The sequence below is a fragment of the Oncorhynchus masou genome, chromosome 12 (genome assembly GCF_036934945.1).
Source record: "Oncorhynchus masou masou isolate Uvic2021 chromosome 12, UVic_Omas_1.1, whole genome shotgun sequence".
Taxonomy (NCBI): Eukaryota; Metazoa; Chordata; class Actinopteri; order Salmoniformes; family Salmonidae; genus Oncorhynchus; species Oncorhynchus masou.
In genome coordinates this window covers 24821439-24848781 of record NC_088223.1, presented here as the reverse complement: position 1 = coordinate 24848781, position 27343 = coordinate 24821439, and the positions used below count along the sequence as shown (strand labels likewise).

At 53.6% G+C, this 27343-nt stretch overlaps 1 protein-coding gene across 1 annotated transcript in view; it reads left to right on the top strand.

The window, feature by feature from the left end:
• LOC135549744 (triple functional domain protein-like) overlaps window positions 1–27343 on the top strand; it is a 162906-nt gene that overhangs the window by 84788 nt on the left and 50775 nt on the right. Inside the window, exons 24-34 of the mRNA XM_064980005.1 lie at window positions 3694–3816; window positions 4011–4208; window positions 18500–18615; window positions 19018–19084; window positions 19520–19629; window positions 19824–19893; window positions 20157–20246; window positions 20340–20432; window positions 20763–20874; window positions 22233–22423; window positions 22586–22687. Of these exons, the coding sequence (XP_064836077.1) occupies window positions 3694–3816; window positions 4011–4208; window positions 18500–18615; window positions 19018–19084; window positions 19520–19629; window positions 19824–19893; window positions 20157–20246; window positions 20340–20432; window positions 20763–20874; window positions 22233–22423; window positions 22586–22687 (1272 nt within the window). The remainder of the gene's footprint in view (window positions 1–3693; window positions 3817–4010; window positions 4209–18499; window positions 18616–19017; window positions 19085–19519; window positions 19630–19823; window positions 19894–20156; window positions 20247–20339; window positions 20433–20762; window positions 20875–22232; window positions 22424–22585; window positions 22688–27343) is intronic.

The following is a 27343-nucleotide window of genomic DNA, read 5'->3' as shown; positions in this document are numbered from 1 at the left end:
TTTTTATTTTGTCCTTTAACTCATTCAATGTAATTGGAGAATCCAGTGGGTTCTGGTAGTCTTTAATAGTTGATTCTAAGATCTGTATTTGATCATGTATATGTTTTTGCTCTTTATTCTTTGTTATAGAGCCAAAAAGATTGGAGAAGTGGTTTACCCATACATCTCCATTTTGGATAGATAATTCTTTGTGTTGTTGTTTGTTTAGTGTTTTCCAATTTTCCCAGAAGTGGTTAGAGTCTATGGATTCTTCAATTACATTGAGCTGATTTCTGACATGCTGTTCCTTCTTTTTCCATAGTGTATTTCTGTATTGTTTTAGTGATTCACCATAGTGAAGGCGTAGACTCAGGTTTTCCGGGTCTTTATGTTTTTGGTTGGACAGGTTTCTCAATTTCTTTCTTAGATTTTTGCATTCTTCATCAAACCATTTGTCATTGTTGTTAATTTTCTTCGGTTTTCTATTTGAGATTTTTAGATTTGATAGGGAAGCTGAGAGGTCAAATATACTGTTAAGATTTTCTACTGCCAAGTTTACACCTTCACTATTACAGTGGAACGTTTTACCCAGGAAATTGTCTAAAAGGGATTGAATTTGTTGTTGCCTAATTGTTTTTTGGTAGGTTTCCAAACTGCATTCCTTCCATCTATAGCATTTCTTAATGTTACTCAGTTCCTTTGGCTTTGATGCCTCATGATTGAGTATTGCTCTGTTTAGGTAGACTGTGATTCTGCTGTGGTCTGATAGGGGTGTCAGTGGGCAGACTGTGAACGCTCTGAGAGACTCTGGGTTGAGGTCAGTGATAAAGTAGTCTACAGTACTACTGCCAAGAGATGAGCTATAGGTGTACCTACCATAGGAGTCCCCTCGAAGCCTCCCATTGACTATGTACATACCCAGCGTGCGACAGAGCTGCAGGAGTTGTGACCCGTTTTCGTTGGTTATATTGTCATAGTTGTGCCTAGGGGGGCATACGGGGGAGGGAATGCTGTCACCTCCAGGCAGGTGTTTGTCCCCCTGTGTGCTGAGGGTGTCAGGTTCTTGTCCGGTTCTGGCATTTAGGTCGCCACAGACTAGTACATGTCCCTGGGCCTGGTTATTATTCAGTGTCCCTCAAGCTATGGCAGGAAAATACATATTTGGCTGTAAGAGGAGCCATTGCTCCTTCGCCCATGAATATTCTTAGTTTTTCCTCTGGGTTCAATTTGTAAAAATGTGGAAAATGTGTTGTCATTTCTGTGAATAATGAATCTCTTTGTGAGGAATATTTATCACAGTAAAGGAGAAAGTGCATCTCTGTCTCTACCTCCCCTGTTATGCAGTAACCACATACACGCTCCTCTTTGGGTAGCCATGTCTTTTTATGTCTGCCGGTTTCTATTGCCAATCGGTGGTCACTCAGCCTGTACTTGGTAATGATCTGTCTCTGCTTCGTATCCCTGACAGAGGAGAGATAATCAGCCAATTCATATTCTCTGTTTAGGGTCAGATAGCAATTTTGTCAGCTTTGGGATTTTGTTTCATTTTTCCAATGTTGTAAATATGATTCCTTTGATTGGTTCATGATTTTGCTTATTGGAATTCTTTCTTTTGAAGCAGTGCTGGGGTCAGCTCGGTTGGTGAGGTCCAACACCAGCTGACTGAGAGGGCTCGTTTCTGGGCTCAGCTCTTGGGTTTGAAGTGATTTAAATTGCAGACTTGAATATGGACTTGAATTCAGATGTAGCCAAAATTTTAATGATCTTTTCTGTATTTTCATTGTTACTGGAAAACTCTTTCTCACCCCCTCTCTCTCTCTCTCTCTCTCTCTCTGCCCCTCTCTCTCTCTCTCTCTCTCTCTCTCTCTCTCTCTCTCTCTCTCTCTCTCTCTCTCTCTCTCTCTCTATGCCTCTCTCTCTGCCCCTCTCTCTCTCTCTCTCTCTCTCTCTCACTCTGTCACTCTCTCTCTCTCTCTCTACCTCTCTCTCGATCTCTGTCTCTCTCTCTCTCTCTACCTCTCACGCTCTCTGCCCCTCTCTCTCTCTCTTTCTCACTCTCTCTCTCTGCCCCTCTATTTCTCTCTCTCTCTCTCTCTCTCTCTCTCTCTCTCGCTACCTCTCTCTCTCTGCCTCTCTCTCTGTGTCTCCCTCTCCCCCCCTCTCTCTCTCTCTCTCTCTCTCTCTCTCTCACTCTCTCTCTGCCCCCTCTCTCTCTCTCTCTCTCTCTCTCTCTCTCTGACCCTCTCTCTCTCTGCCCCTCTCTCTCTCTCTGTCCCTCTCTCTCTATCTCACTCTCACTTTCTCTATCTCTCTCTCTGCCTCTCTCTCTCTCTCTCTCTCTCTCTCACTCTCTCTGCCCCTCTCTCTCTCTCTTCCCCTCTCTCTCTCTCTCTCTCTCTCTCTCTCTCTCTCTCTCTCTCTCTCTCTCTCTCTCCCACTCTCTTTCTCTATCTCTCTGCCCCCTCTCTCTCTCTCTCTCTGCCTCTCTTGCTCTCTCAATTCAATTCAATTCAAGGGGCTTTATTGGCATGGGAAACATGTGTTAACATTGCCAAAGCAAGTAAGGTAAACAATAAAAATGAACAGTAGACATCACACATACAGAAGTTTCAAAACAATAAAGACATTGAAAATGTCATATTATATATATATACAGTGTTTTTACAAGGTACAAATTTGAAAGGACACAATGGTGTTTGTTCCTCACTGGTTGCCCTTTTCTCGTGGCAACAGGTCACAAATCTTGCTGCTCTGATGGCACACTGTGGAATTTCACCCAGTAGATATGGGAGTTTTTCAAAATTGGATTTGTTTTCGAATTCTTTGTGGATCTGTGTAATCTGAGGGAAATATGTCTCTCTAATATGGTTATACATTGGGCAGGAGGTTAGGAAGTGCAGCTCAGTTTCCACCTCATTTTGTGGGCAGTGAGCACATAGCCTGTCTTCTCTCTCTCTCTCTTTCTCACTCTCTCTCTGCCCCCCCCCCCTCTCTCTCTCTCTGCCCCTCTCTCTCTCGTTCTCACTCTCTCTCTATGCCCCCTCTCTCTCTCTCTCTCTCTCTGCCCCTCTCTCTCTCTCTCGTTCTCACTCTCTCTCTATGCCCCCCCTCTCGCTCTGCCCCTCTCTCTCTCTCTCTGCCCCTCTCTCTCTCTCTCTGCCCCTCTCTCTTTCCCTCTCTCTCTCTATGCCCCTCTCTCTCTCTCTCTGCCCCTCTCTCTCTCTGCCCCTCTCTCTTTCCCTCTCTCTCTCTCTCTATGCCCCTCTCTCTCTCTCTCTGCCCCTCTCTCTCTCTCTGCCCCTCTCTCTTTCCCCTCTCTCTCTCTCTATGTCCCTCTCTCTCTCTCTCTGCCCCTCTCTCTCTATCTGCCCCTCTCTCTTTCCCTCTCTCTCTCTCTCTCTCTCTCTCTCTCTCTCTCTCTCTCTCTCTCTCTCTCTCTATGCCCCTCTCTCTCTCTCTCTGCCCCTCTCTCTCTCTTTCGTTCTCACTCTCTCTCTCTGCCCCCTCTCTCTCTCTCTCTCTGCCCCTCTCTCTCTCTGCCCCTCTCTCTCACTCACTCACTCACTCACTCACTCACTCACTCACTCACTCACTCACTCACTCTCTCTCTCTCTACCTCTCTTTTTGTCTTTTGTTTTCTGTCAGCTCATCTGTAACCTCTGTCTATCTCTCTACCCCAATGTCCACCTCAATGATATCTGTGTGTGTCCCCAGGCTCTGGAGTGGATCCATGACACGGGAGAGTTCTACCTGTCAACACACACCTCCACCGGCTCCAGTATCCACCACACACAGGAGCTGCTGAAGGAGCACGAAGACTTCCACATCACAGCCAGGGTAGGAAGGAACACGCATGCACAGACGTACACACAGACAGACGTACAGACAGACGGACGGACGGACGGACGGACAGACAGACAGGAGGAACTATGTAGACACAGATCTTTACTTCATAATGTTTTTGAAACCTAGCATTACACGTTTAAAATTGAGCCCTCTCCTTCTCTCTCACTCTCACCCCCTTCCCCCAGCAAACCAAAGAGCGTGTGAAGCTGCTGATCCAGCTAGCAGATGGTTTCTGTGATAAGGGCCATAGTCACGCTGTGGAGATAAAGAAGTGGGTGACGGTGGTGGACAAACACTACAGAGACTTCTCCCTGCGTATGGACAAGTACCGGACCAGTCTGGAGAAAGCACTGGGCATCTCATCTGACTCTAACTCTAAGGCTGTAAGTCTGGAGGGTGTGTGGTGGTGGTGGGGGTGGGGGGCACTAGGCATCTCATCTGACACTAACTCCAAGGCTGTAAGTCTGGAGGGTGTGTGGTGATGGTGGGGGGGGAGGCACTGGGCATCTCATCTGACACTAACTCCAAGGCTGTAAGTCTGGAGGGTGTGTGGTGGGGCACTAGGCATCTCATCTGACACTAACTCCAAGGCTGTAAGTCTGGAGGGTGTGTGGTGGTGGTGAGGGGGTGGTGGGGCACTGGGCATCTCATCTGACACTAACTCCAAGGCTGTAAGTCTGGAGGGTGTGTGGTGGTGGTGGTGGGGGGGGGGGGCACTGGGCATCTCATCTGACACTAACTCCAAGGCTGTAAGTCTGGAGGGTGTGTGGTGGGGCACTAGGCATCTCATCTGACACTAACTCCAAGGCTGTAAGTCTGGAGGGTGTGTGGTGGTGGTGGGGGTGGTGGGGCACTGGGCATCTCATCTGACACTAACTCCAAGGCTGTACATCTGGAGGGTGTGTGGGGGTGGGTGGTGGGGGGCACTGGGCATCTCATCTGACATTAACTCCAAGGCTGTAAGTCTGGAGGGTGTGTGGTGGTGGTGGTGGGGGGGGGGGGGGGGGCACTGGGCATCTCATCTGACACTAACTCCAAGGCTGTAAGTCTGGAGGGTGTGTGGTGGTGGTGGTGGTGGGGGGGGGTGTGGGGAGGACCTGGGCATCTCATCTGACACTAACTCCAAGGCTGTAAGTCTGGAGGGTGTGTGGTGGGGCACTGGGCATCTCATCTGACACTAACTCCAAGGCTGTAAGTCTGGAGGGTGTGTGGTGGTGGTGGGGGGCGCTGGGCATCTCATCTGACACTAACTCCAAGGCTGTAAGTCTGGAGGGTGTGTGGTGGTGGTGGGGGGGGGGGTGGGGAGGCACTGGGCATCTCATCTGACACTAACTCCAAGGCTGTAAGTCTGGAGGGTGTGTGGTGGTGGTGGGGGTGGTGGTGGGGGGGGGGGGGCACTTTGCATCTCATCTGACACTAACTCCAAGGCTGTAAGTCTGGAGGGTGTGTGGTGGTGGTGGGGGTGGTGGGGGGTGGGGAGGCACTGGGCATCTCATCTGACACTAACTCCAAGGCTGTAAGTCTGGAGGGTGTGTGGTGGTGGTGGGGGGTGGTGGTGGGGGGGGGGGGCACTGGGCATCTCATCTGACACTAACTCCAAGGCTGTAAGTCTGGAGGGTGTGTGGTGGTGGGGGGGGGGGGGAGGCACTGGGCATCTCATCTAACACTAACTCCAAGGCTGTAAGTCTGGAGGGTGTGTGGTGGTGGTGGGGGTGGTGGTGGGGGGGGGGGCACTGGGCATCTCATCTGACACTAACTCCAAGGCTGTAAGTCTGGAGGGTGTGTGGTGGTGGGGGGGAGGCACTGGACATCTCATCTGACACTAACTCCAAGGCTGTAAGTCTGGAGGGTGTGTGGTGGGGCGCTAGGCATCTCATCTGACACTAACTCCAAGGCTGTAAGTCTGGAGGGTGTGTGGTGGGGCACTAGGCATCTCATCTGACACTAACTCCAAGGCTGTAAGTCTGGAGGGTGTGTGGTGGTGGTGGGGGGTGGTGGTGGGGGGGGGGGCACTGGGCATCTCATCTGACACTAACTCCAAGGCTGTAAGTCTGGAGGGTGTGTGGTGGTGGGGGGGGAGGCACTGGACATCTCATCTGACACTAACTCCAAGGCTGTAAGTCTGGAGGGTGTGTGGTGGGGCGCTAGGCATCTCATCTGACACTAACTCCAAGGCTGTAAGTCTGGAGGGTGTGTGGTGGGGCACTAGGCATCTCATCTGACACTAACTCCAAGGCTGTAAGTCTGGAGGGTGTGTGGTGGTGGTGGGGGGTGCACTCGGCATCTCATCTGACACTAACTCCAAGGCTGTAAGTCTGGAGGGTGTGTGGCGGTGGTGGGGGTGGGGGGGCACTAGGCATCTCATCTGACACTAACTCCAAGGCTGTAAGTCTGGAGGGTGTGTGGTGGTGGTGGGGGGGTGGGGGGGCACTCGGCATCTCATCTGACACTAACTCCAAGGCTGTAAGTCTGGAGGGTGTGTGGTGGTGGTGGTGGGGCACTGGGCATCTCATCTGACACGAACTCCAAGGCTGTAAGTCTGGAGGGTGTGTGGTGGTGGTGGGGGGGCACTGGGCATCTCATCTGACACTAACTCCAAGGCTGTAAGTCTGGAGGGTGTGTGGTGGTGGTGGGGGTGGTGGTGGGGGGGGGGGGGGCACTGGGCATCTCATCTGACACTAACTCCAAGGCTGTAAGTCTGGAGGGTGTGTGGTGGTGGGGGGGGGGTGGGGAGGCACTGGGCATCTCATCTGACACTAACTCCAAGGCTGTAAGTCTGGAGGGTGTGTGGTGGTGGTGGGGGTGGTGGTGGGGGGGGGCACTGGGCATCTCATCTGACACTAACTCCAAGGCTGTAAGTCTGGAGGGTGTGTGGTGGTGGTGGGGGGGTGGGGAGGCACTGGGCATCTCATCTGACACTAACTCCAAGGCTGTAAGTCTGGAGGGTGTGTGGTGGTGGTGGGGGTGGTGGGGGGGGGGCACTGGGCATCTCATCTGACACTAACTCCAAGGCTGTAAGTCTGGAGGGTGTGTGGTGGTGGGGGGGGGGAGGCACTGGACATCTCATCTGACACTAACTCCAAGGCTGTAAGTCTGGAGGGTGTGTGGTGGGGCGCTAGGCATCTCATCTGACACTAACTCCAAGGCTGTAAGTCTGGAGGGTGTGTGGTGGGGCACTAGGCATCTCATCTGACACTAACTCCAAGGCTGTAAGTCTGGAGGGTGTGTGGTGGTGGTGGGGGGTGGTGGGGGGGGGGGGCACTGGGCATCTCATGTGACACTAACTCCAAGGCTGTAAGTCTGGAGGGTGTGTGGTGGTGGGGGGGAGGCACTGGACATCTCATCTGACACTAACTCCAAGGCTGTAAGTCTGGAGGGTGTGTGGTGGGGCGCTAGGCATCTCATCTGACACTAACTCCAAGGCTGTAAGTCTGGAGGGTGTGTGGTGGGGCACTAGGCATCTCATCTGACACTAACTCCAAGGCTGTAAGTCTGGAGGGTGTGTGGTGGTGGTGGGGGTGCACTCGGCATCTCATCTGACACTAACTCCAAGGCTGTAAGTCTGGAGGGTGTGTGGCGGTGGTGGGGGGTGGGGGGCACTAGGCATCTCATCTGACACTAACTCCAAGGCTGTAAGTCTGGAGGGTGTGTGGTGGTGGTGGGGGGTGGGGGGCACTCGGCATCTCATCTGACACTAACTCCAAGGCTGTAAGTCTGGAGGGTGTGTGGTGGTGGTGGTGGGGCACTGGGCATCTCATCTGACACGAACTCCAAGGCTGTAAGTCTGGAGGGTGTGTGGTGGTGGTGGGGGGGGCACTGGGCATCTCATCTGACATTAACTCCAAGGCTGTAAGTCTGGAGGGTGTGTGGTGGTGGTGGGGGGCACTGGGCATCTCATCTGATACTAACTCCAAGGCTGTAAGTCTGGAGGGTGTGTGGTGGTGGTGGTGGGGGGTGGGGGGCACTAGGCATCTCATCTGACACTAACTCCAAGGCTGTAAATCTGGAGGGTGTGTGGTGGTGGTGGGGGGTGGGGGGCACTGGGCATCTCATCTGACACTAACTCCAAGGCTGTAAGTCTGGAGGGTGTGTGGTGGGGCGCTAGGCATCTCATCTGACACTAACTCCAAGGCTGTAAGTCTGGAGGGTGTGTGGTGGGGCACTAGGCATCTCATGTGACACTAACTCCAAGGCTGTAAATCTGGAGGGTGTGTGGTGGTGGTGGGGGGGGCACTGGGCATCTCATCTGACATTAACTCCAAGGCTGTAAGTCTGGAGGGTGTGTGGTGGTGGTGGTGGGGGGGTGGGGGGCACTAGGCATCTCATCTGACACTAACTCCAAGGCTGTAAATCTGGAGGGTGTGTGGTGGTGGTGGTGGGGCACTGGGCATCTCATCTGACACGAACTCCAAGGCTGTAAGTCTGGAGGGTGTGTGGTGGTGGTGGGGGGCACTGGGCATCTCATCTGACATTAACTCCAAGGCTGTAAGTCTGGAGGGTGTGTGGTGGTGGTGGGGGGGCACTGGGCATCTCATCTGATACTAACTCCAAGGCTGTAAGTCTGGAGGGTGTGTGGTGGTGGTGGTGGGGGGTGGGGGGCACTAGGCATCTCATCTGACACTAACTCCAAGGCTGTAAATCTGGAGGGTGTGTGGTGGTGGTGGGGGGGGTGGGGGGGCACTGGGCATCTCATCTGACACTAACTCCAAGGCTGTAAGTCTGGAGGGTGTGTGGTGGGGCGCTAGGCATCTCATCTGACACTAACTCCAAGGCTGTAAGTCTGGAGGGTGTGTGGTGGGGCACTAGGCATCTCATGTGACACTAACTCCAAGGCTGTAAGTCTGGAGGGTGTGTGGTGGTGGTGGGGGGGGCACTGGGCATCTCATCTGACATTAACTCCAAGGCTGTAAGTCTGGAGGGTGTGTGGTGGTGGTGGTGGGGGGGTGGGGGGGCACTAGGCATCTCATCTGACACTAACTCCAAGGCTGTAAATCTGGAGCGTGTGTGGTGGTGGTGGGGGGGTGGGGGGGCACTGGGCATCTCATCTGACACTAACTCCAAGGCTGTAAGTCTGGAGGGTGTGTGGTGGTGGTGGGGGGGCACTGGGCATCTCATCTGACACTAACTCCAAGGCTGTAAGTCTGGAGGGTGTGTGGTGGTGGGGGGGGGGGGGGCACTGGGCATCTCATCTTACACTAACTCCAAGGCTGTAAGTCTGGAGGGTGTGTGGTGGTGGTGGGGGGCGCTGGGCATCTCATCTGACACTAACTCCAAGGCTGTAAGTCTGGAGGGTGTGTGGTGGGGGGGGGGAGGCACTGGGCATCTCATCTGACACGAACTCCAAGGCTGTAAGTCTGGAGGGTGTGTGGTGGTGGGGGGGGGGGAGGCACTGGGCATCTCATCTGACACTCACTCCAACTCCAAGGCTGTAAGTCTGGAGGGTGTGTGGTGGGGCACTAGGCATCTCATCTGAAACTAACTCCAAGGCTGTAAGTCTGGAGGGTGTGTGGTGGGGCACTAGGCATCTCATCTGACACTAACTCCAAGGCTGTAAGTCTGGAGGGTGTGTGGTGGGGCGCTAGGCATCTCATCTGACACTAACTCCAAGGCTGTAAGTCTGGAGGGTGTGTGGTGGGGCACTAGGCATCTCATGTGACACTAACTCCAAGGCTGTAAGTCTGGAGGGTGTGTGGTGGTGGTGGGGGGGCACTGGGCATCTCATCTGACATTAACTCCAAGGCTGTAAGTCTGGAGGGTGTGTGGTGGTGGTGGTGGGGGGTGGGGGGCACTAGGCATCTCATCTGACACTAACTCCAAGGCTGTAAATCTGGAGCGTGTGTGGTGGTGGTGGGGGTGGGGGGCACTGGGCATCTCATCTGACACTAACTCCAAGGCTGTAAGTCTGGAGGGTGTGTGGTGGTGGTGGGGGGCACTGGGCATCTCATCTGACACTAACTCCAAGGCTGTAAGTCTGGAGGGTGTGTGGTGGTGGGGGGGGGGGGCACTGGGCATCTCATCTTACACTAACTCCAAGGCTGTAAGTCTGGAGGGTGTGTGGTGGTGGTGGGGGGCGCTGGGCATCTCATCTGACACTAACTCCAAGGCTGTAAGTCTGGAGGGTGTGTGGTGGGGGGGGGGAGGCACTGGGCATCTCATCTGACACGAACTCCAAGGCTGTAAGTCTGGAGGGTGTGTGGTGGTGGGGGGGGGGGAGGCACTGGGCATCTCATCTGACACTCACTCCAAGGCTGTAAGTCTGGAGGGTGTGTGGTGGGGCACTAGGCATCTCATCTGAAACTAACTCCAAGGCTGTAAGTCTGGAGGGTGTGTGGTGGGGCACTAGGCATCTCATCTGACACTAACTCCAAGGCTGTAAGTCTGGAGGGTGTGTGGTGGTGGTGGGGGTGGTGGTGGGGGGGGGGCACTGGGCATCTCATCTGACACTAACTCCAAGGCTGTAAGTCTGGAGGGTGTGTGGTGGTGGGGGGGAGGCACTGGACATCTCATCTGACACTAACTCCAAGGCTGTAAGTCTGGAGGGTGTGTGGTGGGGCGCTAGGCATCTCATCTGACACTAACTCCAAGGCTGTAAGTCTGGAGGGTGTGTGGTGGGGCACTAGGCATCTCATCTGACACTAACTCCAAGGCTGTAAGTCTGGAGGGTGTGTGGTGGTGGTGGGGGGTGCACTCGGCATCTCATCTGACACTAACTCCAAGGCTGTAAGTCTGGAGGGTGTGTGGCGGTGGTGGGGGGGTGGGGGGGCACTAGGCATCTCATCTGACACTAACTCCAAGGCTGTAAGTCTGGAGGGTGTGTGGTGGTGGTGGGGGGGTGGGGGGGCACTCGGCATCTCATCTGACACTAACTCCAAGGCTGTAAGTCTGGAGGGTGTGTGGTGGTGGTGGTGGGGCACTGGGCATCTCATCTGACACGAACTCCAAGGCTGTAAGTCTGGAGGGTGTGTGGTGGTGGTGGGGGGGGGCACTGGGCATCTCATCTGACATTAACTCCAAGGCTGTAAGTCTGGAGGGTGTGTGGTGGTGGTGGGGGGGCACTGGGCATCTCATCTGATACTAACTCCAAGGCTGTAAGTCTGGAGGGTGTGTGGTGGTGGTGGTGGGGGGTGGGGGGCACTAGGCATCTCATCTGACACTAACTCCAAGGCTGTAAATCTGGAGGGTGTGTGGTGGTGGTGGGGGGGGTGGGGGGCACTGGGCATCTCATCTGACACTAACTCCAAGGCTGTAAGTCTGGAGGGTGTGTGGTGGGGCGCTAGGCATCTCATCTGACACTAACTCCAAGGCTGTAAGTGTTGAGGGTGTGTGGTGGGGCACTAGGCATCTCATGTGACACTAACTCCAAGGCTGTAAGTCTGGAGGGTGTGTGGTGGTGGTGGGGGGGGCACTGGGCATCTCATCTGACATTAACTCCAAGGCTGTAAGTCTGGAGGGTGTGTGGTGGTGGGGGGGGGGAGGCACTGGGCATCTCATCTGACACTAACTCCAAGGCTGTAAGTCTGGAGGGTGTGTGGTGGTGGGGGGGGAGGCACTGGGCATCTCATCTGACACTAACTCCAAGGCTGTAAGTCTGGAGGGTGTGTGGTGGGGCACTAGGCATCTCATCTGAAACTAACTCCAAGGCTGTAAGTCTGAAGGGTGTGTGGTGGTGGGTCACTGTGCATCTCATCTGACACTAACTCCAAGGCTGTAAGTCTGGAGGGTGTGTGGTGGTGGGGGGGGGGGGGGGTGGGGAGGCACTGGGCATCTCATCTGACACTAACTCCAAGGCTGTAAGTCTGGAGGGTGTGTGGTGGTGGTGGGGGGGGGTGGGGAGGCACTGGGCATCTCATCTGACACTAACTCCAAGGCTGTAAGTCTGGAGTGTGTGTGGTGGGGCACTAGGCATCTCATCTGACACTAACTCCAAGGCTGTAAGTCTGGAGGGTGTGTGGGGGGGGGGGGGGGGCACTGGGCATCTCATCTTACACTAACTCCAAGGCTGTAAGTCTGGAGGGTGTGTGGTGGTGGTGGGGGGCACTGGGCATCTCATCTGACATTAACTCCAAGGCTGTAAGTCTGGAGGGTGTGTGGGGGGGGGGGGGCACTGGGCATCTCATCTTACACTAACTCCAAGGCTGTAAGTCTGGAGGGTGTGTGGTGGTGGTGGGGGGCACTGGGCATCTCATCTGACATTAACTCCAAGGCTGTAAGTCTGGAGGGTGTGTGGGGGGCACTGGGCATCTCATCTGACACTAACTCCAAGGCTGTAAGTCTGGAGGGTGTGTGGCGGTGGTGGGGGGTGGGGGGGCACTAGGCATCTCATCTGACACTAACTCCAAGGCTGTAAGTCTGGAGGGTGTGTGGTGGTGGTGGGGGGCACTGGGCATCTCATCTGACACTAACTCCAAGGCTGTCAGTCTGGAGGGTGTGTGGTGGTGGGGGGGGGGGCACTGGGCATCTCATCTGACACTGACTCCAAGGCTGTAAGTCTGGAGGGTGTGTGGTGGGGCACTAGGCATCTCATCTGACACTAACTCCAAGGCTGTAAGTCTGGAGGGTGTGTGGTGGTGGTGGGGGGTGGGGGGCACTCGGCATCTCATCTGACACTAACTCCAAGGCTGTAAGTCTGGAGGGTGTGTGGTGGTGGTGGGGGGGCACTGGGCATCTCATCTGACACTAACTCCAAGGCTGTAAGTCTGGAGGGTGTGTGGTGGGGCACTAGGCATCTCATCTGACACTAACTCCAAGGCTGTAAGTCTGGAGGGTGTGTGGTGGTGGTGGGGGGGTTGGGGGGCACTGGGCATCTCATCTGATACTAACTCCAAGGCTGTAAGTCTGGAGGGTGTGTGGTGGGGCACTAGGCATCTCATCTGACACTAACTCCAAGGCTGTAAGTCTGGAGGGTGTGTGGTGGTGGTGGGGGGTGGGGGGCACTCGGCATCTCATCTGACACTAACTCCAAGGCTGTAAGTCTGGAGGGTGTGTGGTGGTGGTGGGGGGCACTGGGCATCTCATCTGACACTAACTCCAAGGCTGTAAGTCTGGAGGGTGTGTGGTGGTGGTGGGGGGGCACTGGGCATCTCATCTGACATTAACTCCAAGGCTGTAAGTCTGGAGGGTGTGTGGTGGTGGGGGGGGGGGTGGTGGGGCACTGGGCATCTCATCTGATACTAACTCCAAGGCTGTAAGTCTGGAGGGTGTGTGGTGGTGGTGGTGGGGGGGTGGGGGGGCACTAGGCATCTCATCTGACACTAACTCCAAGGCTGTAAGTCTGGAGGGTGTGTGGTGGGGCACTAGGCATCTCATCTGACACTAACTCCAAGGCTGTAAGTCTGGAGGGTGTGTGGTAGTGGTGGGGGGTGGGGGGCACTCGGCATCTCATCTGACACTAACTCCAAGGCTGTAAGTCTGGAGGGTGTGTGGTGGGGCACTAGGCATCTCATCTGACACTAACTCCAAGGCTGTAAGTCTGGAGGGTGTGTGGTGGTGGTGGGGGGGGGGGGGCACTCGGCATCTCATCTGACACTAACTCCAAGGCTGTAAGTCTGGAGGGTGTGTGGTGGTGGTGGGGGGCACTGGGCATCTCATCTGACACTAACTCCAAGGCTGTAAGTCTGGAGGGTGTGTGGTGGTGGTGGGGGGCACTGGGCATCTCATCTGACAGTAACTCCAAGGCTGTAAGTCTGGAGGGTGTGTGGTGGGGCACTGGGCATCTCATCTGATACTAACTCCAAGGCTGTAAGTCTGGAGGGTGTGTGGTGGTGGTGGTGGGGGGGTGGGGGGGCACTAGGCATCTCATCTGACACTAACTCCAAGGCTGTAAATCTGGAGGGGTGGGGGGGGCACTGGGCATCTCATCTGACATTAACTCCAAGGCTGTAAGTCTGGAGGGTGTGTGGTGGTGGGGGGCACTGGGCATCTCATCTGACATTAACTCCAAGGCTGTAAGTCTGGAGGGTGTGTGGGGGGGGCACTGGGCATCTCATCTTACACTAACTCCAAGGCTGTAAGTCTGGAGGGTGTGTGGTGGTGGGGGGGCACTGGGCATCTCATCTGACATTAACTCCAAGGCTGTAAGTTTGGAGGGTGTGGGGGGGGGTGGGGGGCACTGGGCATCTCATCTGACACTAACTCCAAGGCTGTAAGTCTGGAGGGTGTGTGGGGGTGGGGGGCACTAGGCATCTCATCTGACACTAACTCCAAGGCTGTAAGTCTGGAGGGTGTGTGGTGGTGGTGGGGGGCACTGGGCATCTCATCTGACACTAACTCCAAGGCTGTCAGTCTGGAGGGTGTGTGGTGGTGGGGGGGGGGGGGCACTGGGCATCTCATCTGACACTAACTCCAAGGCTGTAAGTCTGGAGGGTGTGTGGTGGGGCACTAGGCATCTCATCTGACACTAACTCCAAGGCTGTAAGTCTGGAGGGTGTGTGGTGGTGGTGGGGGGTGGTGGGTCACTGGGCATCTCATCTGACACTGACTCCAAGGCTGTACATCTGGAGGGTGTGTGGGGGGGTGGGGAGGCACTGGGCATCTCATCTGACACTAACTCCAAGGCTGTAAGTCTGGAGGGTGTGTGGTGGGGCACTAGGCATCTCATCTGACACTAACTCCAAGGCTGTAAGTCTGGAGGGTGTGTGGTGGTGGTGGGGGGTGGGGGGCACTCGGCATCTCATCTGACACTAACTCCAAGGCTGTAAGTCTGGAGGGTGTGTGGTGGTGGTGGGGGGGCACTGGGCATCTCATCTGACATTAACTCCAAGGCTGTAAGTCTGGAGGGTGTGTGGTGGTGGGGGGGTGGGGGGGCACTGGGCATCTCATCTGATACTAACTCCAAGGCTGTAAGTCTGGAGGGTGTGTGGTGGTGGTGGTGGGGGGTGGGGGGCACTAGGCATCTCATCTGACACTAACTCCAAGGCTGTAAGTCTGGAGGGTGTGTGGGGGGGGGGGGGCACTGGGCATCTCATCTTACACTAACTCCAAGGCTGTAAGTCTGGAGGGTGTGTGGTGGTGGTGGGGGGCACTGGGCATCTCATCTGACATTAACTCCAAGGCTGTAAGTCTGGAGGGTGTGGGGGGGGGGCACTGGGCATCTCATCTTACACTAACTCCAAGGCTGTAAGTCTGGAGGGTGTGTGGTGGTGGTGGGGGGCACTGGGCATCTCATCTGACATTAACTCCAAGGCTGTAAGTCTGGAGGGTGTGGGGGGGTGGGGGGCACTGGGCATCTCATCTGACACTAACTCCAAGGCTGTAAGTCTGGAGGGTGTGTGGCGGTGGTGGGGGGTGGGGGGGCACTAGGCATCTCATCTGACACTAACTCCAAGGCTGTAAGTCTGGAGGGTGTGTGGTGGTGGTGGGGGGCACTGGGCATCTCATCTGACACTAACTCCAAGGCTGTCAGTCTGGAGGGTGTGTGGTGGTGGGGGGGGGGGGGGGGGCACTGGGCATCTCATCTGACACTGACTCCAAGGCTGTAAGTCTGGAGGGTGTGTGGTGGGGCACTAGGCATCTCATCTGACACTAACTCCAAGGCTGTAAGTCTGGAGGGTGTGTGGTGGTGGTGGGGGGTGGTGGGTCACTGGGCATCTCATCTGACACTGACTCCAAGGCTGTACATCTGGAGGGTGTGTGGTGGTGGTGGGGTGGCACTGGGCATCTCATCTGACATTAACTCCAAGGCTGTAAGTCTGGAGGGTGTGTGGTGGTGGTGGGGTGGTGGGGGGCACTGGGCATCTCATCTGACACTAACTCCAAGGCTGTAAGTCTGGAGGATGTGTGGTGGTGGTGGTGGTGGGGGGGGGGCACTGGGCATCTCATCTGACACTAACTCCAAGGCTGTAAGTCTGGAGGGTGTGTGGTGGGGCACTAGGCATCTCATCTGACACTAACTCCAAGGCTGTAAGTCTGGAGGGTGTGTGGTGGGGCACTAGGCATCTCATCTGATACTAACTCCAAGGCTGTAAGTCTGGAGGGTGTGTGGTGGGGCACTAGGCATCTCATCTGACACTAACTCCAGGACTGTAAGTCTGGAGGGTGTGTGGTGGTGGTGGGGGGTGGTGGGGGGCACTGGGCATCTCATCTGACATTAACTCCAAGGCTATAAGTCTGGAGGGTGTGTGGTGGTGGTGGGGGGTGGGGGGGCACTAGGCATCTCATCTGACACTAACTCCAAGGCTGTAAGTCTGGGGGGTGTGTGGTGGGGGGGGGGAACTAGGCATCTCATCTGACACTAACTCCAAGGTTTTAAGTCTGGAGGGTGTGTGGTGGGGGGGGGGAACTAGGCATCTCATCTGACACTAACTCCAAGGCTGTAAATCTGGAGGGGTGGGGGGGCACTGGGCATCTCATCTGACATTAACTCCAAGGCTGTAAGTCTGGAGGGTGTGTGGTGGTGGGGGGGCACTGGGCATCTCATCTGACATTAACTCCAAGGCTGTAAGTCTGGAGGGTGTGTGGGGGGGTGGGGGGCACTGGGCATCTCATCTGACACTGACTCCAAGGCTGTACATCTGGAGGGTGTGTGGGGGGGTGGGGAGGCACTGGGCATCTCATCTGACACTAACTCCAAGGCTGTAAGTCTGGAGGGTGTGTGGTGGGGCACTAGGCATCTCATCTGACACTAACTCCAAGGCTGTAAGTCTGGAGGGTGTGTGGTGGTGGTGGGGGGGGGGGGGCACTCGGCATCTCATCTGACACTAACTCCAAGGCTGTAAGTCTGGAGGGTGTGTGGTGGTGGTGGGGGGGGCACTGGGCATCTCATCTGACATTAACTCCAAGGCTGTAAGTCTGGAGGGTGTGTGGTGGTGGGGGGGGTGGGGGGCACTGGGCATCTCATCTGATACTAACTCCAAGGCTGTAAGTCTGGAGGGTGTGTGGTGGTGGTGGTGGGGGGTGGGGGGCACTAGGCATCTCATCTGACACTAACTCCAAGGCTGTAAATCTGGAGGGGGTGGGGGGGGGGCACTGGGCATCTCATCTGACATTAACTCCAAGGCTGTAAGTCTGGAGGGTGTGTGGGGGGGGGGGGCACTGGGCATCTCATCTTACACTAACTCCAAGGCTGTAAGTCTGGAGGGTGTGTGGTGGTGGTGGGGGGCACTGGGCATCTCATCTGACATTAACTCCAAGGCTGTAAGTCTGGAGGGTGTGTGGGGGGTGGGGGGCACTGGGCATCTCATCTGACACTAACTCCAAGGCTGTAAGTCTGGAGGGTGTGTGGCGGTGGTGGGGGGTGGGGGGGCACTAGGCATCTCATCTGACACTAACTCCAAGGCTGTAAGTCTGGAGGGTGTGTGGTGGTGGTGGGGGGCACTGGGCATCTCATCTGACACTAACTCCAAGGCTGTCAGTCTGGAGGGTGTGTGGTGGTGGGGGGGGGGCACTGGGCATCTCATCTGACACTGACTCCAAGGCTGTAAGTCTGGAGGGTGTGTGGTGGGGCACTAGGCATCTCATCTGACACTAACTCCAAGGCTGTAAGTCTGGAGGGTGTGTGGTGGTGGTGGGGGGGGTGGTGGGTCACTGGGCATCTCATCTGACACTGACTCCAAGGCTGTACATCTGGAGGGTGTGTGGTGGTGGTGGGGTGGCACTGGGCATCTCATCTGACATTAACTCCAAGGCTGTAAGTCTGGAGGGTGTGTGGTGGTGGTGGGGTGGTGGGGGGGCACTGGGCATCTCATCTGACACTAACTCCAAGGCTGTAAGTCTGGAGGATGTGTGGTGGTGGTGGTGGGGGGGGGGGGCACTGGGCATCTCATCTGACACTAACTCCAAGGCTGTAAGTCTGGAGGGTGTGTGGTGGGGCACTAGGCATCTCATCTGACACTAACTCCAAGGCTGTAAGTCTGGAGGGTGTGTGGTGGGGCACTAGGCATCTCATCTGACACTAACTCCAGGACTGTAAGTCTGGAGGGTGTGTGGTGGTGGTGGGGGGTGGTGGGGGGCACTGGGCATCTCATCTGACATTAACTCCAAGGCTATAAGTCTGGAGGGTGTGTGGTGGTGGTGGGGGGGTGGGGGGCACTAGGCATCTCATCTGACACTAACTCCAAGGCTGTAAGTCTGGGGGTGTGTGGTGGGGGGGGGGAACTAGGCATCTCATCTGACACTAACTCCAAGGTTTTAAGTCTGGAGGGTGTGTGGTGGGGGGGGGGAACTAGGCATCTCATCTGACACTAACTCCAAGGCAGTAAGTCTAGAGGGTGTGTGGTGGGGGGGGGGGGAACTAGGCATCTCATCTGACACTAACTCCAAGGTTTTAAGTCTGGAGGGTGTGTGGTGGGGGGGGGGCACTTGGCATCTCATCTGACACTAACTCCAAGGCTGTAAGTCTGGAGGGTTTGTGGTGGGGGGGGAACTAGGCATCTCATCTGACACTAACTCCAAGGCAGTAAGTCTAGAGGGTGTGTGGGGGGGGGGGGAACTAGGCATCTCATCTGACACTAACTCCAAGGTTTTAAGTCTGGAGGGTGTGTGGGGGGGGGGCACTAGGCATCTCATCTGACACTAACTCCAAGGCTGTAAGTCTGGAGGGTTTGTGGTGGTGGGGGAACTAGGCATCTCATCTGACACTAACTCCAAGGCTGTAAGTCTGGAGGGTGTGTGGTAGGGGGGGGCACTAGGCATCTCATCTGACACTAACTCCATCTCTCCCTCCCCATCCCTCTCTCAGAGTAAGGACCTTCAGTTGGACATGATCCCGGCTACACCTCAAGGGTCAGACATCAAGCTGAGAGATGCGGCTCACGATCTCAACGAGGAGAAACGCAAGTCCGCTCGCAGGAAGGAGTGAGTCATCACTTCCTCTTGACTTCCTGAAACCGCATTAGATCGGTCACAGTCATAATGAACCAATTCCAAAGGCAATCAACCAGTTGATCCTGCCTTGGCCTCTTGTCCTCACTCAACATCTCCTATCTAAAACACACACACACACACACACACACACACACACACACACACACACACACACACACACACACACACACTGCTCTAGACAGCCACAGACACGACAAGGCATTTTAAAATGCATCCCCATCATAGTATGTTTTGGCCAGGTTATGGTGATGTTTTGATGAGACAGTAACTCCTACAGGTCTAAATGAACAGGGCAGACAGACTAAACGAGTTCTGTTGATAATGCTGTAGATCAGCAGAAGAGGCTAACCATGTGTGTGTTTGTGTGAGCAGGTTCATCATGGCTGAACTGATTCAGACAGAGAAGACCTACGTCAGAGACCTAAGGGAGTGTACGGATGTAAGTTTAGTCTCTCTTTCTCTACCCCCTAACCAAGGGGTGGCAGACTCATCCCATGGAGGGCTGAGTGTTTGCAGGTTTTTGGTTTTTCCTTTCAATTAAGACCTAGACAAGCAGGTGAGGGGAGTTCCTTACTAATTATTGACCTTAATACATCCATTAAGTACAAGGGAGGAGCGAAAACCCGCGGACACTCGGCCCGCCGTGGAATGAGTTTGACACATGTGCCGGAACGAACTTATAGTGCGATTCTCCTGCCAATGTTTGGCGCCACCGTGTGCAATTTTAACACAACACATGATCTTCTGAAATGTAGGGTGCCGTGTTGAATTCCATTATATGCAGCGGCTGTGACTTTGTGTATGATTTGATGTAATATATCTGCCCCCTCCGTGTGTGTGATCTAACCCCCTCTCTCCATCCTCCTCCCTCCAGACGTACCTGTGGGAGATGACCAGTGGGGTAGAGGAGATCCCTCCTGGCATCGTCAACAAGGAACACATCATCTTTGGGAACATGGTGGACCTCTATGAGTTCCATCACAAGTATGTAGTTTACATCCGTACATACAGACAGACAGCAAATGATTGCAGCTGTCCTGATGGGCACAAAACCATTGCTTTTGGTAGTCAAACATTTGAAACTTGTGGTTCATTTCTAATGTAGAAACACTATATAGTTTTATGGTGTCTGCTCACTCACTCTCTCTTCTTCCCTCTCTCCTCTCCTCCATCATCAGTATCTTCCTCAAAGAGCTGGAGAAATATGAACAGCTACCAGAAGATGTGGGCCACTGCTTCGTCACCTGGGTGTGTGTGTGTGTGTGTGTGTGTGTGTGTGTGTGTGTGTGTGTGTGTGTGTGTGTGTGTGTGTGTGTGTGTGGTGTGTGTGTTGTGTGTGTGTGTCTAAAATAGCCAAATGTAGGTTTTTATGAAATAGAGAGAGGATACACTCCAAAGAATAATTCAAATACTTTAATATCTCTATTTCTAAATTGTGATTAGTCAAAAAGGAAACGTTTGGCTTTGGAGTATATTTGTTTAAACTCTTAGTTGTATCTCTGTGTGTCCAGGCTGATAAGTTCCAGATGTATGTGAACTACTGTAAGAACAAACCAGACTCCACCCAGCTCATCCTAGAGCATGCCGGACCCTACTTTGACGTGAGTACCCTGCTCTCTCATTGGCCCTCACTGTGACGGACAGCTCTTCGCATCCAATCACATAACTGTGTTTCTCTGTGTGGGCTTGTACAGGAGATCCAGCAGCGGCACCGATTAGCAAACTCCATCTCCTCCTACCTGATCAAGCCTGTTCAGCGAATCACCAAGTACCAGCTCCTGCTCAAGGTAACCATAGCAACCCTCTGCTATAAGCTACATACACAACCACAACGGATGTTTGTACCCTGATGTTTACACTGTGATGAGCAAGAATGTAGGGACATGCCTTTTTATTTGGTGAGTAGCTTTTATGCACCCATCACACTAGTTATCATTAGTGAGTATGTTACTTAACGTCCATAATCTGGTCCTGCGTTCAGACCATATTTTTTGTCTCTCCTCTACATCCCAGGTTATGGGTAATTGAGGCCTCCCCTAATTGGCTGAGTGTCATTCACAATAAAATGGCAGATTTGCTTTCAAAGGGTATTTGTTGATGGTGCCTCTGATGTGTAGGAGCTGCTGACGTGCTGTGAGGAGGGGAAAGGAGAGATTAAGGATGGACTGGAAGTCATGCTCAGTGTCCCCAAGAGAGCCAACGACGCCATGCACCTCTCAATGCTGGAGGGTAGGACACACACACACATCTAGCCAGTGATGCTCATGCACCTCTCAATGCTGGAGGGTAGGACACACACACACACATCTAGCCAGTGATGCTCATGCACCTCTCAATGCTGGAGGGTAGGACACACACACACACATCTAGCCAGTGATGCTCATGCACCTCTCAATGCTGGAGGGTAGGACACACACACACACATCTAGCCAGTGATGCTCATGCACCTCTCAATGCTGGAGGGTAGGACACACACACACACATCTAGCCAGTGATGCTCATGCACCTCTCAATGCTGGAGGGTAGGACACACACACACATCTAGCCAGTGATGCTCATGCACCTCTCAATGCTGGAGGGTAGGACACACACACACACATCTAGCCAGTGATGCTCATGCACCTCTCAATGCTGGAGGGTAGGACACACACACACATCTAGCCAGTGATGCTCATGCACCTCTCAATGCTGGAGGGTAGGACACACACACACACATCTAGCCAGTGATGCTCATGCACCTCTCAATGCTGGAGGGTAGGACACACACACACACACATTAAGCCAGTGATGCTCATGCACCTCTCAATGCTGGAGGGTAGGACACACACACACACACATTAAGCCAGTGATGCTCATGCACCTCTCAATGCTGGAGGGTAGGACACACACATACATCTAGCCAGCGATGCTCATTCACCTCTCAATGCTGGAGGGTAGAACACACACACACACATCTAGCCAGTGATGCTCATGCACCTCTCAATGCTGGAGGGTAGGACACACACACACACACATCTAGCCAGTGATGTTCATGCACCTCTCAATGCTGGAGGGGAGGACACACACACATCTAGCCAGTGGTGCTCATGCACCTCTCAATGCTGGAGGGTAGGACACACACACACACACATCTAGCCAGTGATGCTCATGCACCTCTCAATGCTGGAGGGTAGGAGACACACGCACATCTAGCCAGTGATGCTCATGCACCTCTCAATGCTAGAGGGTAGGACACACACACACATCTAGCCAGTGATGCTCATGCACCTCTCAATGCTGGAGGGTAGGACACACACATACATCTAGCCAGTGATGCTCATGCACCTCTCAATGCTGGAGGGTAGGACACACACACACATCTAGCCAGTGATGCTCATGCACCTCTCAATGCTGGAGGGTAGGACACACACATCTAGCCAGTGATGCTCATGCACCTCTCAATGCTGGAGGGGAGGACACACACACATCTAGCCGGTGATGCTCATGCACCTCTCAATGCTGGAGGGGAGGACACACACACATCGAGCCATCGATGCTCATGCCCATATGTACGGTGAAGTAACTCTCTTTTGTTGCTTCCCCTGTAGGTTTCGATGAGAACATTGAATCTCAGGGAGAGCTGATCCTGCAGGAGTCATGCCAGGTATGGGATCCTAAGACTCTGATCCGTAAGGGTCGCGAGCGGCACCTCTTCCTCTTCGAGATGTCCCTCGTCTTCAGCAAGGAGGTCAAGGACTCCAACGGACGGAGCAAGTACATGTACAAGAGCAAACTCTACGTGAGTAAAACTCTCTCTCTCTCTCTCTCTCTCTCTCTTTTTGTCTCCATCGTTATTTGTCTGTATCTCCCTGTGTTTATGGTGTGTTATTGTTAAATACACATTTACATATTGCCAAAGGAATTCCTATAAAATGTGAGTGATTTCTCTCCCTCTCTGCAGACGTCAGAGTTGGGGGTAACAGAGCATGTTGAGGGAGACCCCTGTAAGTTTGCTCTGTGGGTGGGACGCACCCCAACCTCCGACAACAAGATTGTACTCAAGGTAAAAACAGAGGAGAATACCTTACATCCCTCTCTCCTCTCATCTTTCTCTCCCCATCTATCTATCCCTCTCTCCCCATCTATCTATCCCTCTCTCCCCATCTATCAATCCCTCTCTCCCCATCTATCTATCCCTCTCTCCCCATCTATCTATCCCTCTCTCCCCATCTATCAATCCCTCTCTCCCCATCTATCTATCCCTCTCTCCCCATCCATCTGTCCCTCTCTCCCCATCTATCTATCCCTCTCTCCCCATCTATCAATCCCTCTCTCCCCATCTATCTATCCCTCTCTCCCCATCCATCTATCCCTCTCTCCCCATCTATCAATCCCTCTCTCCTCATCCATCTGTCCCTCTCTCCTCATCCATCTGTCCCTCTCTCCCCATCTATCTATCCCTCTCTCCCCATCTATCAATCCCTCTCTCCCCATCTATCAATCCCTCTCTCCCCATCTATCTATCCCTCTCTCCCCATCTATCTATCCCTCTCTCCCCATCTATCAATCCCTCTCTCCCCATCTATCTATCCCTCTCTCCCCATCCATCTGTCCCTCTCTCCCCATCTATCAATCCCTCTCTCCCCATCTATCTATCCCTCTCTCCCCATCCATCTATCCCTCTCTCCCCATCTATCAATCCCTCTCTCCTCATCCATCTGTCCCTCTCTCCTCATCCATCTGTCCCTCTCTCCCCATCCATCTGTCCCTCTCTCCTCATCCATCTGTCCCTCTCTCCCCATCCATCTATCCCTCTCTCCTCATCCATCTGTCCCTCTCTCCTCATCCATCTGTCCCTCTCTCCTCATCCATCTGTCCCTCTCTCCTCATCCATCTGTCCCTCTCTCCCCATCTATCAATCCCTCTCTCCCCATCCATCTGTCCCTCTCTCCCCATCCATCTATCCCTCTCTCCTCATCCATCTATCCCTCTCTCCCCATCTATCTATCCCTCTCTCCCCATCTATCAATCCCTCTCTCCTCATCTATCTATCCCTCTCTCCCCATCCATCTATCCCTCTCTCCCCATCTATCAATCCCTCTCTCCCCATCTATCAGTCCCTCTCTCCCCATCTATCTGTCCCTCTCTCCCCATCCATCTATCCCTCTCTCCCCATCTATCTATCCCTCTCTCCCCATCTATCTATCCCTCTCTCCCCATCCATCTATCCCTCTCTCCCCATCTATCTATCCCTCTCTCCTCATCCATCTATCCCTCTCTCCCCATCCATCTGTCCCTCTCTCCCCATCCATCTATCCCTCTCTCCCCATCCATCTATCCCTCTCTCCCCATCTATCTATCCCTCTCTCCCCATCCATCTGTCCCTCTCTCCTCATCCATCTATCCCTCTCTCCTCATCCATCTGTCCCTCTCTCCCCATCCATCTATCCCTCTCTCCTCATCCATCTGTCCCTCTCTCCCCATCCATCTATCCCTCTCTCCTCATCCATCTATCCCTCTCTCCTCATCCATCTATCCCTCTCTCCTCATCCATCTGTCCCTCTCTCCCCATCCATCTGTCCCTCTCTCCCCATCCATCTATCCCTCTCTCCTCATCTATCTATCCCTCTCTCCCCATCTATCAGTCCCTCTCTCCTCATCCATCTATCCCTCTCTCCCCATCTATCTATCCCTCTCTCCCCATCTATCTATCCCTCTCTCCCCATCCATCTATCCCTCTCTCCTCATCCATCTATCCCTCTCTCCCCATCTATCAGTCCCTCTCTCCTCATCCATCTATCCCTCTCTCCCCATCTATCTATCCCTCTCTCCCCATCTATCTGTCCCTCTCTCCCCATCCATCTATCCCTCTCTCCCCATCCATCTATCCCTCTCTCCTCATCCATCTGTCCCTCTCTCCCCATCCATCTGTCCCTCTCTCCCCATCCATCTATCCCTCTCTCCCCATCTATCTATCCCTCTCTCCCCATCCATCTATCCCTCTCTCCCCATCTATCTATCCCTCTCTCCCCATCTATCTGTCCCTCTCTCCCCATCCATCTATCCCTCTCTCCCCATCCATCTATCCCTCTCTCCTCATCCATCTGTCCCTCTCTCCCCATCCATCTGTCCCTCTCTCCCCATCCATCTATCCCTCTCTCCCCATCTATCTATCCCTCTCTCCCCATCCATCTATCCCTCTCTCCTCATCCATCTATCCCTCTCTCCTCATCTATCTATCCCTCTCTCCTCATCCATCTATCCCTCTCTCCACATCCATCTATCCCTCTCTCCTCATCCATCTATCCCTCTCTCATCCATCTATCCCTCTCTCCTCATCCATCTATCCCTCTCTCCCCATCCATCTGTCCCTCTCTCCCCATCCATCTATCCCTCTCTCCCCATCTATCTATCCCTCTCTCCCCATCCATCTATCCCTCTCTCCTCATCCATCTGTCCCTCTCTCCCCATCCATCTATCCCTCTCTCCTCATCTATCTATCCCTCTCTCCCCATCTATCTATCCCTCTCTCCCCATCCATCTATCCCTCTCTCCTCATCTATCTATCCCTCTCTCCTCATCCATCTATCCCTCTCTCCTCATCCATCTATCCCTCTCTCCCCATCTATCAGTCCCTCTCTCCCCATCCATCTATCCCTCTCTCCTCATCTATCTATCCCTCTCTCCTCATCCATCTATCCCTCTCTCCACATCCATCTATCCCTCTCTCCCCATCTATCTATCCCTCTCTCCCCATCCATCTGTCCCTCTCTCCTCATCCATCTATCCCTCTCTCCCCATCTATCAATCCCTCTCTCCTCATCTATCTATCCCTCTCTCCCCATCCATCTATCCCTCTCTCCTCATCCATCTATCCCTCTCTCCCCATCCATCTGTCCCTCTCTCCCCATCCATCTATCCCTCTCTCCCCATCCATCTATCCCTCTCTCCCCATCTATCTATCCCTCTCTCCCCATCCATCTGTCCCTCTCTCCTCATCCATCTATCCCTCTCTCCTCATCCATCTGTCCCTCTCTCCCCATCCATCTATCCCTCTCTCCTCATCCATCTGTCCCTCTCTCCCCATCCATCTATCCCTCTCTCCTCATCCATCTATCCCTCTCTCCTCATCCATCTATCCCTCTCTCCCCATCTATCAGTCCCTCTCTCCCCATCCATCTATCCCTCTCTCCTCATCTATCTATCCCTCTCTCCTCATCCATCTATCCCTCTCTCCACATCCATCTATCCCTCTCTCCCCATCTATCTATCCCTCTCTCCCCATCCATCTGTCCCTCTCTCCTCATCCATCTATCCCTCTCTCCCCATCTATCAATCCCTCTCTCCTCATCTATCTATCCCTCTCTCCCCATCCATCTATCCCTCTCTCCTCATCCATCTATCCCTCTCTCCTCATCCATCTATCCCTCTCTCCTCATCCATCTATCCCTCTCTCCTCATCCATCTATCCCTCTCTCCCCATCCATCTGTCCCTCTCTCCCCATCCATCTATCCCTCTCTCCCCATCTATCTATCCCTCTCTCCCCATCCATCTATCCCTCTCTCCTCATCCATCTGTCCCTCTCTCCCCATCCATCTATCCCTCTCTCCTCATCCATCTGTCCCTCTCTCCCCATCCATCTATCCCTCTCTCCTCATCTATCTATCCCTCTCTCCCCATCTATCTATCCCTCTCTCCCCATCCATCTATCCCTCTCTCCTCATCTATCTATCCCTCTCTCCTCATCCATCTATCAATCCCTCTCTCCTCATCCATCTATCCCTCTCTCCCCATCTATCAGTCCCTCTCTCCCCATCCATCTATCCCTCTCTCCTCATCTATCTATCCCTCTCTCCTCATCCATCTATCCCTCTCTCCACATCCATCTATCCCTCTTTCCTCATCCATCTGTCCCTCTCTCCCCATCCATCTGTCCCTCTCTCCTCATCCATCTATCCCTCTCTCCCCATCTATCAATCCCTCTCTCCTCATCTATCTATCCCTCTCTCCCCATCCATCTATCCCTCTCTCCTCATTTATCTATCCCTCTCTCCCCATCCATCTATCCCTCTCTCCCCATCCATCTATCCCTCTCTCCCCATCTATCTATCCCTCTCTCCCCATCCATCTATCCCTCTCTCCTCATCTATCTATCCCTCTCTCCCCATCCATCTATCCCTCTCTCCCCATCCATCTATCCCTCTCCTCTCCTTTATCTCTTCTCCTTTATCTCCTCTCAGCCTCATTACTCTTGCCCCCTCTTCATCCTTTCTTCTACTTCCCTCTTCTCTCCTCTCCTCTCCTCTGTTTGATTGCATGACTATGGTACTGCCTGATGGATATGAAGCTTCGTATGTGCTTCTCTGTTTCTTGTTCCTTTCTGTACTTCTCTCTCTCCCTCTTTATACATCTGTTACCTTGCTGTCTTTATCTCTCTGTGTTGTCTCTGATGACTGTTCTATCATACAGTCTAGTACAGTACATCTGTTACCTTGCTGTCTTTATCTCTCTGTGTTGTCTCTGATGACTGTTCTATCATACAGTCTAGTACAGTACATCTGTTACCTTGCTGTCTTTATCTCTCTGCGTTGTCTCTGATGACTGTTCTACCATACAGTCTAGTACAGTACATCTGTTACCTTGCTGTCTTTATCTCTCTGTGTTGTCTCTAATGACTGTTCTATCATACAGTCTAGTACAGTACATCTGTTACCTTGC